General features: G+C 52.4%; 1 protein-coding gene and 1 pseudogene across 2 annotated transcripts; both read left to right on the forward strand.

The window, feature by feature from the left end:
• Positions 1-4,639: 4,639 nt before the first annotated feature.
• On the forward strand, positions 4,640-6,847 carry LOC105821475 (putative N-acetyltransferase 8B). 2 transcript variants are annotated; one of them, XM_012658172.1, is made up of 2 exons: positions 4,640-4,864; positions 5,998-6,847. In XM_012658172.1, exon 2 carries the CDS (start codon positions 6,073-6,075, stop codon positions 6,805-6,807), a length of 735 nt encoding a protein of 244 aa, XP_012513626.1. In that variant the 5' UTR covers positions 4,640-4,864; positions 5,998-6,072; the 3' UTR covers positions 6,808-6,847. The 2 variants fall into 2 exon arrangements, with proteins under 2 accessions (XP_012513626.1, XP_012513625.1); XM_012658171.1 differs by lacking the exon at positions 4,640-4,864 and adding an exon at positions 5,352-5,393.
• A 6,046-nt stretch (positions 6,848-12,893) lies between these two features.
• On the forward strand, positions 12,894-14,301 carry LOC105821507 (annotated as a pseudogene).
• Positions 14,302-14,322: the final 21 nt, after the last annotated feature.

The raw sequence follows: 14,322 nt of genomic DNA on the forward strand, positions 1-14,322 counted from the left end.
GGGTCTTGCTCTTGCTCAGGCTGGTTTCGAACTCCTGAGCTCAAACAATCCGCCCGCCTCGGCCTCCCAGAGAGCTAGGATTACAGGCGTGAGCCACCGCTCCGGCCCTTAATGACTTTTAATACCAGAAAGGTGCCATTTTGTACTCCTGATAGCAGTCTACAAGCATGCCTATGTCACATAGGTTGCCTATATCACAGCAATCTTTCCTTTCAAATTTTAAACATTTCTGCCATCTTGGGATGTTTGCCTCCTGGTAAAGTTGAACTCACGTTTACTAATTATGTTGAGGATTTTTTTCTGTTTTTGTGTTTTTGAGACAGGGTCTCCCATCATCCAGGCTTGAGTGCAGTGGCAACATCATAGCTCACTACATGCTAAACTCCTGGGTGCAAGCAATCCTTCGACTTCAGCCTCTGGAATAGCTGAGACTACAGGCATGCACCATGATGACCAGCTAATTTTTCTATTTTTAATAGAGACGGGATCTCGTTCTTTCTCAGGCTGGTCTCAAACTCCTGGCCTCAAGCAATCCTTCAACCTCAGCCTCCTAAAGTGCTAGGATTACAGACATGAGCCACTGGGCCCAGCCTGAACAGGATTTTTATTTCTGTAATTACAGATGATGATGCAGTGAGCTTTGATGCTTTTAAAAGATGGTCTCTCCTACGGCAACTTAGGGAGATCCTGCCTCAAGAACAAAACAAACAACTGATCTAGTTTAATAGTACCCAACCTTTTGGGATCACAGACACTTTCGAAAATCTCATGTAGAAAATGAACCCATAAATTTTCACACGGTAAGAAGTTTAAGGAGCCCCTGAAAGTGTCCAAGTTAAGCCTGAACCAGCCCCTTGCTTTTTAGTTGGGGAGGCTGCAGCTGAGCCCTGTCTTCCGAGGCAGAGGTCTGTGCTTTTAGTGGGAAAAATAACACACCACAGCAGGGACTAGAGGCCCACTCGCTGCCCCACCTCTGATTAAGGAAACTCTGGTAAGGCTTTTAAAAGGACTGGATTTTAGATGTTCTGTGTCAGGTTTTCCGTGTGGCTGATCAATTTTAATCCTGAGCCTGGCTGCAAGGAGTGAACTTGAGTTGCTGATTCTACACATCAACTCTGCAGCAAAGTAGATAAATTCTAGAACAACAGTCTGTTCCCAGGAGGAGAAAGTATCTGGCCTTCCTCCGAGGGGAGCCTCTGTCCCTGCTCCCAAACCATCCTGCCCTCTAGTCTGTGGGCTCCTGAGAGGAGCTGAAAGGACTCAAGGCCAAACCAGCCACTTAACCTGGGGGATGGATTCTCAGCAGAATTAGGCTCGCCCACAGCTCCCTTATGCCATCAACCATGAACTTTGGGGTTTGGGAAAATCTAGCCAGGTTCCCTGCACCATATTGTGAGACCACACTAAGGCCTAACCACAGGACGTTTGCACACCCTCTGCTCTGCTTAGGAATTCTTAAACTTGCTGTGGGCCCTCCACCCTCACCCACAACCAGCACCTTTCTTCATTTCCATGTCATCATCCTCTCCAGCCCAGATAGCATTTATCTGCTCTCTGGAGGCAGGGAATACTGGTTAGCCAAGGATTCTTCCAGGCATGGACCCTGGGAAGCTCAAAAGCCTCACATTAACTCCCACAGTTTCCCTTGGATTTTGGCTAAAACCTTCCTCCCTGGGGTCTGAGGCTCAAGGCTGGACTGAAGGGAGTAAAGAAGGACAAACACTATGGAACAAATCCTCACTGCACAGCACTATGAATGTGCTTAGTGCCTCTGAACTGCACACTTAAAAATGGTCATAATGGTAAATTCTGTTATGTATATTCCACAACAATGAAAAAAGGAAACAGTTCTCACAGGTTAACACTTCCATATCATCTTGCATATCTGCAACAGTTTAAGCTCTGAACTAGATGGTGATGTCGGGGTTCAGAAAATGATACCCCCAAATATGCTGCTTTTGTTTGCGGATTACTTCAAACTAGAGACACCTGGGGAGCAGCAAATGCCAGGAGGGACTTTCACTGATGTTCCCTTATCTGCCTAGAGGCAGTTAGTTCCTCTGAAGGAACCTCGTGAACCAGGGAAGATTAACTGATACCACAAGAGAAGAAAGTGCAGCCAGAGAGACTTTGCACTCTGGGCCTATGTTCTTTGCAGATCCTCTTGTGCTTATGTGGGTGCCGACCAGCACTATTACCTAACCTGTCCTGCCTGGGTCCCCCCCCACTGTGGGCAGTGCTCACTGTGACTCACCCCTGAGCTCCCAGGCTGTAGTCCTGCCCCATCTCCGGGTGCCAGTGTGCTTGGGACAGGACCCCTTTTAATATAACCCCAAGCTGGCTATTGCTGTGAAATGTACATCTAGTCCTGAGAAAATGTGAGTTCCCATGTGAACATTCTCTGACACTTGGAATGCTGGGACATAAGCACTTGGTGGCGGACAGGACGCACCCAGCTTCCATGGGCTGGAGAACAACCGACATCCCATGAGGTCAGCCAGTCTTGGGAGGAAGCTGACCCTGTGCACAGCATAGGAGAGACACCACGAGTCAAACCTGCCTTCAGGTCACCCTAATCTCTCTTCCTGGAGTTGACCATTTCATCAGCCATTAGATCACCTCTAGTACTTGAGCCAATTTTAGATGGCTTTTCAATATTCACAACATGAAAATCCTAACTGTCAAGTTCAGCCTCCTAACAAAGTTATTCTGGACTTGGATGTCTCTGCCATTGTCCTGTTCCCAGATCCCCATCAGGTGTGTCCTACTGAAGGTGGCAGCCAGACCTCCAACCTCTGGTGCCTTAAGGCCAAGCCCCAGTGGCCGGCCCCTGGCCATGGTTTCTTGAATGAATAAATGAATCTTTCAGGTCTTACGAAGAAAACCCAGGCTTCTATTAAGAAAGCCATAAAAATGCAGAAATGACACTAAACATTGGGACAGACGAGAAGCCTGAAGTAAACTGAGGCGGCTGTGCTTTGGGGAAGCCACAGCAACCAGAGAGCACACAGGGACAGAGAGCACAGGGACAGACACAACCCCTCACCCTGCACCTGACTCCCAGCTTTCTGTCTGGTTAGCATTAGTGGCACTCACGTTGGGAACACGCAAGTGTACTTGGGAGCCCTCTGTTCACCCCTTTTGCTTCGTAGGTCAGCTTTTGCTAAACAATGAAATGTTCATAGAAAATACTAAATTGTACTGAGAACAATTTAACAAACACCCATGGACTCACCACCCAAAACTAACGTTGTCATAATTAGACTTTACCCTGGAGGTCCCGTCAGATGCCAAAGATCTGAATCCCAGCAGGCTCCACCCACTGGCCCTGGATCCCAGCTGCCAGCTCCCAGCTTCTGCCTTCCGACGAGGATGAGGACGGCTGCGGGACAGCACCTGTGGGCCAAGGCTCCCTCTCTCCGGATCTGGTCTCTGCAGTGTCCTCGTGGATGCTCTTGTCAGAAACCTGGCTGTCATCTCTGACCCCTTCCTTGTCCTCATCCCCGTGTGAATCATTCTAACTCCTGTCATTTCTGTCCCCAAATGCACCCCCAGTGGTCCCAGTGTCACCATCTTGACCGCCTGACTCTGCTATAACCGGTGCTGTCTCCTGGGCCTCTGCTGGCCCACATGGCTCCTTTGTGAACCCCGAATAAGGCAGCGGCTCAAGCAGCTCGGCGTGCTGGAAGCACAGTTTAGTTGGCAAATAATGCCTTTGAGCCAATAAGAGAAACGTGCCCTGTCCTTAGCTCAGACTCAGCTCCAAACAACGGTCATGGCTTGACAAGCTGAGGAAGGCTTGAATGAGTTCTCACGGGCCCACTTGGCCAGGTACCATGGTCCAGAGGGCATCCTGCACACCAGAACTGGGGACCTTTGTGCCACCTGGATGTTGCACGAGCTTCCCGGCGGTACCTGCTTCCATCCCTGCCTCCTTAAACCCACTCTCCACGTGCAGCCAGAGTGATGCTGTCCCCGTCAGTGAGCACACACACACACACACACACACACACAAGCCAGTACCCATGGCCTCCCCTCACTCTTGGAATAGAGTCGGAACTATGTCATCAGGATGATATACTCTGTGTGTCCAGGCCCGTGCTGTCCTCTCCCACTCTCTCTAGCCACGGCCATGTTGGCCATCTGTCCCTGAAGGCTTTCACTGCGTTCCACCTCAGGGTCTTCAGGTTTCTGTTCCCTCAGCCTGAAACGCTGCCCTCTCCCTGCCTTGCTCAGGCCTCCCTCTCCTTCTGGTCCTCCCTCGGGAGCAGCCTCCCCCGATCCCAGCCCTTGTCGTGGTCGTCACGGCCCTCATGGCCGTGGGAGGTGTCCTCCAGTGTCCCAGGCGCTGAAAGCTCCTGAGCAGCTCCCAAGCGTAAGACCCCACGTACGCCGGCTTCTCTGCTTTGCCCCGAGTGCCCACACGGCCTGGCTCGCGACAATCGTCAACTGAATATTACACATTAAGGCCTGCTTACACGTGTGACCCTGCCTTCAGCAAGCCCTGGGAATATTCAGCCAGGGCCTTAACTGGTCTGAGTCTTTAGAGCATGTGGGGAGAGGCGCGAGCTAATAAAAATTAGCAAAGCATTCCTTTGATAGCTCGTAAGTTCCATGTTTTACAGGTTTTCAGGTTTGCTTTGTTTTTGTCTGTTTTACTGCTACGTCGACAGTGCGAAATGTTTAACCACTCTCATGGCACAGGCTCTGACCAACGAGCAGAACACGCACCAGGCGCACACCGTGCTGTGCCCGTCAGCTGTGTGTCGGCGTTGCTCCCAGCTGAACCTGACATCCAGAACATCCTGCGTGCATCCCACACAACTGTTGAGTGAATGAATGAATGGAGGTGGAAGGGGGTGAGGTAAGTGCAGGAACTGCCAACCGCCCATTTCTCGTGGACCAGGGAAAGCTTTGTGGAAGGAAGCCTAGCTGTGAGGGACCTTGTTGCTGAGCCAGGGGACTTGGCCTCCGGCCGGTGATGACCGAGCAGAGGGTGAATGGCGCTGGCGGCTGTGTGCAGGGGACTGGGGTGGATCGCAGAGCCACCAGGTGTGGCGAGTGGGAGGTGCTCCAGTCTTGAACTGCCATGGCAAGAGAGGTCTGAGGCATCAGGGAGGGGGAGCACCCCGTGCTATTCCCTGCGTACCCCGCTCCAGGCACATTTCCCAGTGACCACGAAGGGGAATGCACACTGGGCTCCCTGCTGAGTCAGCCCAGCTCTTTGACCCTGGGGTTGATGATTGTCAGACACCCAGGAGCCAGCCAATGAGGGGACTGAGCATCCAGGCCTGTCCCCCAAGGTGTGGCAGGCCCTGGACAGTCTCTCCTGGATGCCATCAGAGGCTGAGGGCTGAGGCTGCGCTGGACACTCAAAGCTCCTGCTGTGGCAGGTGAGGGATGCGGGCGGAAGGACAGTGCTGTGAGCTGGACCTTCCTCGGGATCTTGAGCCTGGGCCATTGTTGGTGTTTGCCTCTTATGGCAATGCGAAAATATGCAGTCAAGGGGGAAAGAGCCGTGGCTGAAACGTGTGCTCGTCAGCACAGGATTTCTGCAATGTATGGTCCCTGGAGAGGGACGAAAGGGCAGGGGACAGTAGCCTGGCTGCTGCAGGTGTCAGCCCATTGTACCAAGAAGCTGAGAGAGCCAGAAAAAGGGAAAAGAGGGTAGAGGGGAAGGTACTTTATTACATCTCGGCATATTAGAAGTTATTACATCGTCAAAGCAGCCCCAGAAGGCAGGTTTTATTTTACACTGTTCTACACATGGAGAAACAGAGGCTCAGAGACGTTAAGTGGCATGTCCAAGGTCACACGGCTAGAAAGCCATGGAACCAGGATTTACATGCTGGGCTTTTGGACCCTACCTTCTCCCAGTGAAGGTGGCCTGCTTCCTTCCGATCAAAAGCAGAAAGACACCTTCTTGAGCAGGGTCTCCCCGATCCTGCGAGGCTCCGAGGCATGGGGCACTCACGTGGCATTCTGTCTCTTCTGCAGGGCTGCCGGGAAGGCGTGCAGGGACTCCGCACTGTCTCTGTTGGACTTTGAGATTAAAGACGCCGAGGTCTCCCCATGGCTCCTTATCTCATCCGCAAATACCAGGAGAGCGACCGCAAGTGGGTCGTGGGCTTGCTCTCCCAGGGGATGGTCGAGCATGTTCCCGCCACTTTCCGCCACGTGCTGAAGCTGCCCCGCACTCTCGTGCTCTTGCCTGGGGGGGCCCTGGCCCTACTCCTGGTCTCTGGCTCCTGGCTCCTGGCTCTCACATTCGGCCTCGCCCTCCTCCCTGTCCTGTGGTTCCTTGCTGCACGTCCCTGGACAGAGTACGTGGACATGACTTTGCGCACGGACATGGCTGACATCACCAAATCCTACCTGAGTGAGCCTGGCTCCTGCTTCTGGGTGGCTGAGTCTGAGAAGAAGGTGGTGGGCACAGTGGGAGCTCTGCCCGTTGATGACCCCACTTTGCAAGAGAAGCGGTTGCAGCTGTGTCACCTCATTGTGTCCTCTGAGCACCGTGGTCAGGGGATAGCAAAAGCCCTAGTCAGGACTGTCCTCCAGTTTGCCCGGGACCAGGGCTACAGTGAAGTTGTCCTTGACACCACCAAAATGCAGCTGTCTGCCATAGCCCTCTACCAGGGCATGGGCTTCCGGAAGATGGGCCAGCGCTTTGCCAGCATGAGTTGGAGGCTACTGTATGTTCACGAGGTTCATTTCATCTACCACCTCCCTTCTGCTCAGGTGGGGGCCCGTGATCTCTTTCCTTGTGTATCAGTCAGCAGAGGATCCTCAGTGCTGGGGCAATAAGCCAAGCTGACCTTTCAGTGCTGACACAATAAAAGCTTATTGGTCATTCACATCAGAGTCGCAGTGTCTGGTGGGGCGGTGGAGAATGGGGTAGTGGTCCATTCAGTCTTTGTGGGTCATGTCTCTTTCGTTTTGTAGTGCCATGGCGATGTTGCATGAGAAAATACAGCAAAACAATAATAAGCGATTACTTAGCGCATTAGCCTGCAGGTCAGCAGCTGTGGCTGGGCTTGGCTGGGCAGGTCCTCTGGTCTCAGGTGGCTGAGCCAACCCCATGGTACAAATGCCACGTGGTGGGCTAAAGTGACAGGGTGATGGAGCTCTTATTTCCCAGCAGGATAGCTCAGGCATGGTTTTCAGGCAATGGCAGAGAAGCAAAAACAAAAGCAGAAACAAGGAAATGCACTTTGAAGTCCCCGGCGTCGCATCTGCTGACATCCCGGACTCAGGGGAAGAGATGGACCTGCCCCCGTAGTGAGAGCAGCAGCAAAGTCACATGGCAAAGGGGTGGGACGTGGCCATGGGGAAGAACCAGGGCCAGTGACATAGTCAATCTGTTGTAGGTCGAAGGTGTCTGAGAGGGAAGAAGGTGGAATTCAACATGAGCTCGACCTGGACCCAGCCATGGGACCCCAGCAGGACTGAAGGGAGGCTGGGCATGGGGTTTTCCCATGTGTTCGGGAAGAGGGTATGGGATTGTGCATTTCCCATATCTGTCACACTTGGGACCCAGCCTCTGTCCCCAAAAGCTGAGAGACTCCAGATTTTCATAGGTGCCTGGGGTCTGACCACATCAGGCCCTAAGTCTTGTATCCAGCGGCAAGTTGGGACTTGGGCCTGTGCTGATGTTGGAGCACCAAGCCCCTTTCCCAGCTAGTTCATCACCAGCATGGGTGTACCCGCGGGTGGTCTGGAGCCTCTCACTGAGTTCTCTCCAAGCCAAGTCCTTGGCTCGTTACCAAAAGCTCAGCACTTGTCCACGAGGCCGAATCACAAGAACAGGGACAAGTGGTTGAAGTGAAGGAGAGAGAGGTTTATTACTTTCCCAGCAAAGGAGGAAAGAGGCAGACTATCATCCCCAAATCCCGTTTTCCTCCCCGTAAGTGAAAATACAGAGCTTTTAAGGGGAGGGTTCTCAGGTTCAGGATATTGTTGTCAACTACACTTCATGGCTCTGATCCTTTTATCTCCAGAATCTATTGGGAGCCCCACCTGTCTGGAGCCAGGCCAGAGCCGCATGGGGTATCTTGGGACCGCCTGTGGGTCCTCCATATCTCCTGCAATGCAAAGGACAAAGAAAACCCTCCCCTGGCCCAGCTGCTGGCCTCAGGCAGGGAAGCCAGTTTTAGTGACAGACAGAATTAACACTCTAAAGAGTCAGGGGGTTCTACAAAGAAAACAATCCCCCGGATGGCCAAGCCAAGCCAAGCCTCTCGCCTGGGGCAGGGAAGGTAGGGAAGTCAGTTTTAGTGAGAGACGAAAAACACATTTTTTCCCTCATGTCCAGGCCATTCTTTCTGTTACAGGCTGATCCAGGAAGTCCAGATGCCCTTCCATCCAGGGTTTTGTGATGCAGAGGCAGTATTTGGGGTCCCCTGCTTACAGCTGACCTCTGAAGGGTCAGCCAGGCCACACCGGACATACTCCTGCCAACTGGCTTTGCAGGCAGGTTTCACCTAAACGGAGACCCTTTACCATGAGCTCGGCATTGGTGCCTCGCTGCCTGGAACCATGGGCCTGCAGTCTGCCCTCCTACCCCTCTGTGCTGGTCTCTTTTCCCCCTGGCCACGTGGGCCACCGCACTCCTCTCTGCCAGGCCATCTGCCTCCTCAGGGCCACCTCCCTTGTGCTTCTCTGAAAACCCACCTACGAAATACCTTGTCAAACTGCCCTCCATCACCGATGTTTTAAACTGAGCTTCTGTTGCCTCCGGAGATGTGGTTCCAGCTTCTTCTTGATTGGTGGGGTCCTGGGGCCCAGCCTTTCTGAGGTCTGGCAGGAATAGACAGTGCCAGCCTCCCCCACTGCTCTGCCCAGCTCTCCTCGCCCTGCAAGGCCTGTGCCCTGGGGAGGAGCTCCCAAGTGAGCACGGGGCTGGGGCTGGAGACGAGGGAGGTCTGCAGTGGTCCTTGCGCTTTGAAAGATTTGGTCTATGACAATGAAATGGCTTCAGTGATCCCACACAGGAGTGGTCTAGCCCCTCCTGAGACCTAGAAGCCAGAGGTGGCTGAGAGACCAGGGAGGAGCAAGGACAGATGTGTTGTCATATGAGGTGATCGGGGAGACGTGGTCCCATGGAAGGACATCAAAAGGGTCCCGACCCTCATTGGTGGACGACTTCATGGAGGGACAGGGCTTTTGCTCCCAGAAATTCAGAGCCAAGCCTGGAGCTTGGCCCAGCCACACAAAGCCCCTTCTAGTTGGTGCAACAACTGAAGCTCTTTGTGCTTGAGGCCTTCGAACTTGCTGTTCCCTTTGCTGGAACATTCTCCTCCCCTCTCTCCTCCTCACCCCCTTGTTTGTTCAGCAGCTGCATGAATTGAGCTGGGAGGAAGCAGTTGACCTGCTTTTATTCTGGTAGTTATTGTAATTTAGGCCTTTGCTCCTCAATGTGTGATCCCCAGACCGGTGGCAGGAGCATTGCCTGGAAACTTGCTAAAAATAAGTGTGGATGCAAAGCCTGCTGTGCCCATAAGAGTAACATTAGCACGATGGTATTAATGCTGGACGGCTTCCTTCTGCAGGCAGCTCGGCGGCCCAGTCCATGAGGCGGGAAGTCGGGAGCGCCCTCTGCTGCTGGCCGCTCCCACTGCGCGGTCATGCCGAGGGACGTGCAGGGCGCTGACAGCCAGGGGGAGACAGGGGCTGGCGCCCTCCCCCACCACACTGGCTGCCAGCGGGGTTGTGGGCACTGCTGTCCTGCAGGATTCAGACAAGCTGCAGAACTGAATGTGTCTGGCTGTGAATCGGGGGGGAGGGCATTACAGGGTCAGGAGACTGGGCTGGGGTAACGGGAGGTTAAGCAGGCCCTTCAGACCCAGGCACTCCATGTGACAGGAAGACGTTCTGTCACGGAATCTGAGACCGGAACGAGGACATTCCAGAGGCATTCATGAAGAACAGCTGTGGGGGTTGCCGGGTTTGGGGGGCAGCGATGTGAGGAGCGACGGCTCAAGGAGTACAGGTTTCCTTCCGCGGTGATGAAAATGTGTTGGGACTCGATATAGGCGGTGCTTGCACAACATCGTGAACGTGCCCAATGGCACTGAGCTGTACAGTTTGCAACGGGTAATTTTATGGTATGTAAATTTCATCTCAAAAAATTAGGAGAAAAGAGGAGTTTGATGGCTGTAAAACTCACAAGGTCAGAGAGAGCAAAGATGTTGAGGGATTTTTTATGCGGACAGTTGCTGCTGTGCTGAGTCTGTCCTTACAGAGCTGGGGGTCACGTGCGCGGTGTCAACTTTCACCGCAGCCCACTGGAGGAGAGGCTGTGAGGACCCTTCGTGGTCAGTGTGAGTCCAAGCTCTCATTTGCCAAGACAAGTGATATTGGCTCTTGCCTGAGAAGCCTGAACGTCAGCGCGTAACAGTCTGGGACTTTGGCAGAGGTAGGATGTTGCTAGCTGTGTGGGGGGGTGGGGCGTTGGAGGAGGGAAAGCAAGGAAGAAGGACAGGGAGGAGAGGGAGAGATGGCTTTGCCTGACCTGGGGCTCCGGCAGTGGTGATGCCAGCCTGTGGGCTGCCAGGGAATGGCAAAATGCAGATTCGTGACTTGTTCAAGTGTAGGGTAGGAGACCAAGGGCTTTCCAGAAAGTAGGAAGGAGGGAAGACATGGTCTAAGATAATTTTTTTTTTCACTTAGAACATTTTTAATAATGCGCATTAAAAAATATATTCCTCCTACAAATTGTTCTGCAATCCAAACATAGAATAGCTTGGAGAACAACATTCAGAAAGAAAAAGCCAATGTGAAAAGACAGATTAAAACCACTAGGACAGTGCAGGATTTATATGGCTCGGATTTGACAGTTTTCTCACTGCATCATCAATGTCAGAAAGCTGTTCCTTCAGCTATTTCCATTGCTCCGCATTTAAAGAAATACCTTTTCTTCCTGGTTTCATTTCGCCTTCTGGATCCATCCAGTATTCACTAATATCAATTAGAATTTTCCCTTTAAAGTCCTGAGCGCTCAAGCGCCGCGTTTTCCCGGTCTGAAACGTGTTGCCCCGTCTGCTGCTGCTGCTCTGTTTGGAAGATGACAGAGCTCTTGAAGTCTCACCAGTCTCTTGCTTCTTCACTGGTTTTTCTGGAGCAACGTTCTTTTTCTTCTTTAACTTTTTTGTCGTCTTCACTGTCAGAGTTGCTGACAGAGAGCTTGAAGAAACAAGTTCCTTGGACTTAGACGTGGCTTGGCTCCTGCAGTCCTCCACCCTCCTGCTACCCTCGAGACTTGAGACTGGGTCTAAGATAGTTTTAGAGGTCGGTGACTCGAACCCAACAGTGAGAAAATTTAGGCTGTTGACTCCAAACTTCGCTGCACCTTTCTTCACCTAAGGAGTCATTTGCTTGGTTTGAAGGATATTTTATTGTGAACAACACGGTAAAATTTTGGTAACATTAAGATTTCCTTTTATGTAATAGCTTACTGGCTAGGATAGATTTAATTTGTTTTTCAGTTTTGTTTTTGCTTCTTGTGCACATGTATCTGCCTGGGCACACACACGTGGGGACTTGGGTACGTGCAGGAAAAGCCTGCCAGCCTGAGCTCTCTGAACCTCCTCTCACAGTTTTTGGATTTTTTTATTATGGTAAAATATATGTAATGTACAATTAATCATTTTTAAAGTGCACAGTCGGTGGTATTAATCATATTCACAATGTTGTGGAACTGTCACCGCAATCTACTTCCAGAACTTTTTCACCAACCCAAACAGAACAGAAACTCTGTCCCCTTTTAGGCAATAACCCCTCATCTTCTCTTCCCCTGGGCCCTGGAAACCTCCGTTCTACTTTCTGTCTCGGGGAACTTGCCTGTCGTAACTACCTGATAGAAGTGAAACCATACAGTGTGTGTCCTGCTGTGTCTGGCTTATTTCTTTGAGCATAATGTTTCTGGGGTTCATGCGTGTTGTAATGTGAATCAGAATCTCATTCCTCTGATGACCGAAGAATGTTCCACTGTATGGATGCCCCATCTTTTATTTATTTATCCATTCATGTGTTGGTGGACAGTGGGGTCCTTTCTACCTATTGACAAGAGTTAATTTATTTTTAAAACAATTCAGGAAAAGGATAACATTTAAGCCACAGTGGTGAGAGATAGTGAGTTTTAAACTGGGGAGTCACCATGGGGACGTGTTCCCGAATTACTTTCTGTATATGTCACCCTCAGAACATCAATGTGAAAGGGTTCAGATTGTTGTATTGGGGACAATGTCATCTAAATTTTGCTAACATGGGTGTTGTTATAAGAAGTTTATTTTAGGAAGAACCATGTAGGAAATGCAGATTTGTGGCCAGGTGGCAGCCTGGGGTTTAAAACTGGCAGCTGACTGGACAAATGATGAGGGGAGGGTCTGTTTTGTGCATTGGAGGAAATTCATCACGGGTGCCTGGGGCCCAGTCGCCTAAAGCTCGGGGCAGAGAAGGACCTCAGGGGAGAGAGCAGAACCCAGTGCTCCTCTCTCCAGCCACGGCTCCCCCTGGGCCAATCTTCACCCCGCGGGATGTGAACCAGGGAACAGGGGCGCCTGTTGCTTGAAGCAGGGACCCAATGAGGTAGCGAAGTACCCCCGGGAACATGTGGGTGCGCCCAGGGCTGTAGATCCAGGAAGCAGGAGGACAGAGCATGCTCGTGGGGTGCTGGGACCCAGCCCCGGTCCTGAGAGAAGTGTGTGGTCCAGGGGAGTCTGGGTTGGCAGGAAGGTTGGTGCCCTTGGGGCTCACACCATGGGGCACTCTGAGAGTGTAACCAGCTCTGTGAACAAATTTCAGTGACCCCTCTATGTTTTTAAATAACTGCAGAGGAAGTGTCTTCTGCCTCCCACCTCCCCCGTCAAAACACTCACACTTACCGCTTCAAAACCACAGACATCTAGATACTCTTCCAGAAAAAAAAATTCTCTCGCCAAAAACACTGTGTATGGCATAAAGTAATTTAAAATTTTCAAGAAAGGAGAGGTGTTGAGCAGTCCCTCGGGGAGCCCTCATTTCAACAGGCCCCTTGCTTGCGCAACTTCCTACCCCAGGGCAGGACACCTGGCTTCGGATTTTGCCTTCTGGCCCCTGTCAAGCAGTGAAGCCAATCGGCCAGCAGGGCAGGAGGTGGGCTGGGTTGACCCTTGGACCTGGCTAAGCTTGCAAGGCCCTCCCAGAGGGCCAGGAACAGGCCTGGGGGTTGGGCCAGGCTCTGAGGTGTGTGGCATTCCCCTGCACCCCCTCCATGTCAGTTCTGTGGAGGGATGGAGTATTGTGGCCCTCAGGTTGGAGGCGGACTAGTGCCCTAAGGCAGCCTGGAGACCTCTCAGCCCAAGGGCAAGGCAGGAGCTGGAGTGGAGAGCAACTCCGAGGGGGCCTCCCCCAGCCCTGCATCGCCCCTGGACACCCCGTGCCTTGAAGCTATGGAAGGAGAAGCCAGAGCAGAAACCCTGAGGAGTCCCAGGACATCAAAGCTCTGCAGAAGAATCCAGCAATGTGCCAGGCTCCGGAAGCAGAAGGGGATCCCCCTGGGATATACCCGGGCTGATGCGGCTGATGCTCACCCTGGGTTCTCTTTGGGAAGGTGTCAGCCAAACAGCCATCTGCCGTTTCGAGGCTCTGCAGCTCAGTGTCAAGAACATGTGTGAGCTGCGGCCCCTGCTGCGGCGGTGGGTGGAGGAAGCTGACAACAGGGAAAGTCCTCAGGAGATATGAAAGCAGAGACCCTCCTGCAGGCCCGAAAGAGAAAGAGACCCGAGTGAGAGGCAACCTGGAGAACTTGTTCCTGCAGTGCCTGAAACCCACACTGCTGTAGATCAGCCACCTCGCCCAGGAGCTTTGGCTCTAGAAGGATGTGGTCGGAGTGAGGTTCTCTAACCGGCGCCAGAAGAGCAAGTGATCTAGCAGTGACTGTTCACGGTCGGAGGAGTTTGAGGCTGCTGGGTCTCCTTTCTCAGGGGACCAGTGTCCTTTCCTCTGGCCCCAGGGCCCCATTTCGGTGCCCCAGGCTATGGGAGCCCTCAGTTTCCCACACTGTCCTCCTGGGTCCCTTTCCCTGAGGGGGAAGCCCTTCCCTCTGTCTCTGTCACCGCTCTGGGCTCTCCCATGCATTCAAACTGAGGTGCCTGCCCTTCTAGGATGTGGGGGGCAGGGAAAGGGGAGATTAGGGAAGGACAACCTGGAGTCTGTACCAGGGATTGGGATCAAATTCTTCAATCAGTACGGAATTGGGAACACAAAGTGTGGGGGCAGGGAGTTTTGGGGGAGCTGGCTGGAAGGAAGGTGAAGTTCAGTGATGCTCTTGATTTTAATCCC

Source organism: Propithecus coquereli, unplaced genomic scaffold, assembly GCF_000956105.1.
Source record: "Propithecus coquereli isolate 6110/MARCELLA unplaced genomic scaffold, Pcoq_1.0 Scaffold578, whole genome shotgun sequence".
In the NCBI taxonomy this organism is placed as follows: Eukaryota; Metazoa; Chordata; class Mammalia; order Primates; family Indriidae; genus Propithecus; species Propithecus coquereli.

Coding starts and splice junctions, on each gene's coding strand:
- LOC105821475 (XM_012658172.1), top strand. CDS start 6,073: ATGGCTCCTTATCTCATCCGCAAATACCAGGAGAGCGACCGCAAGTGG.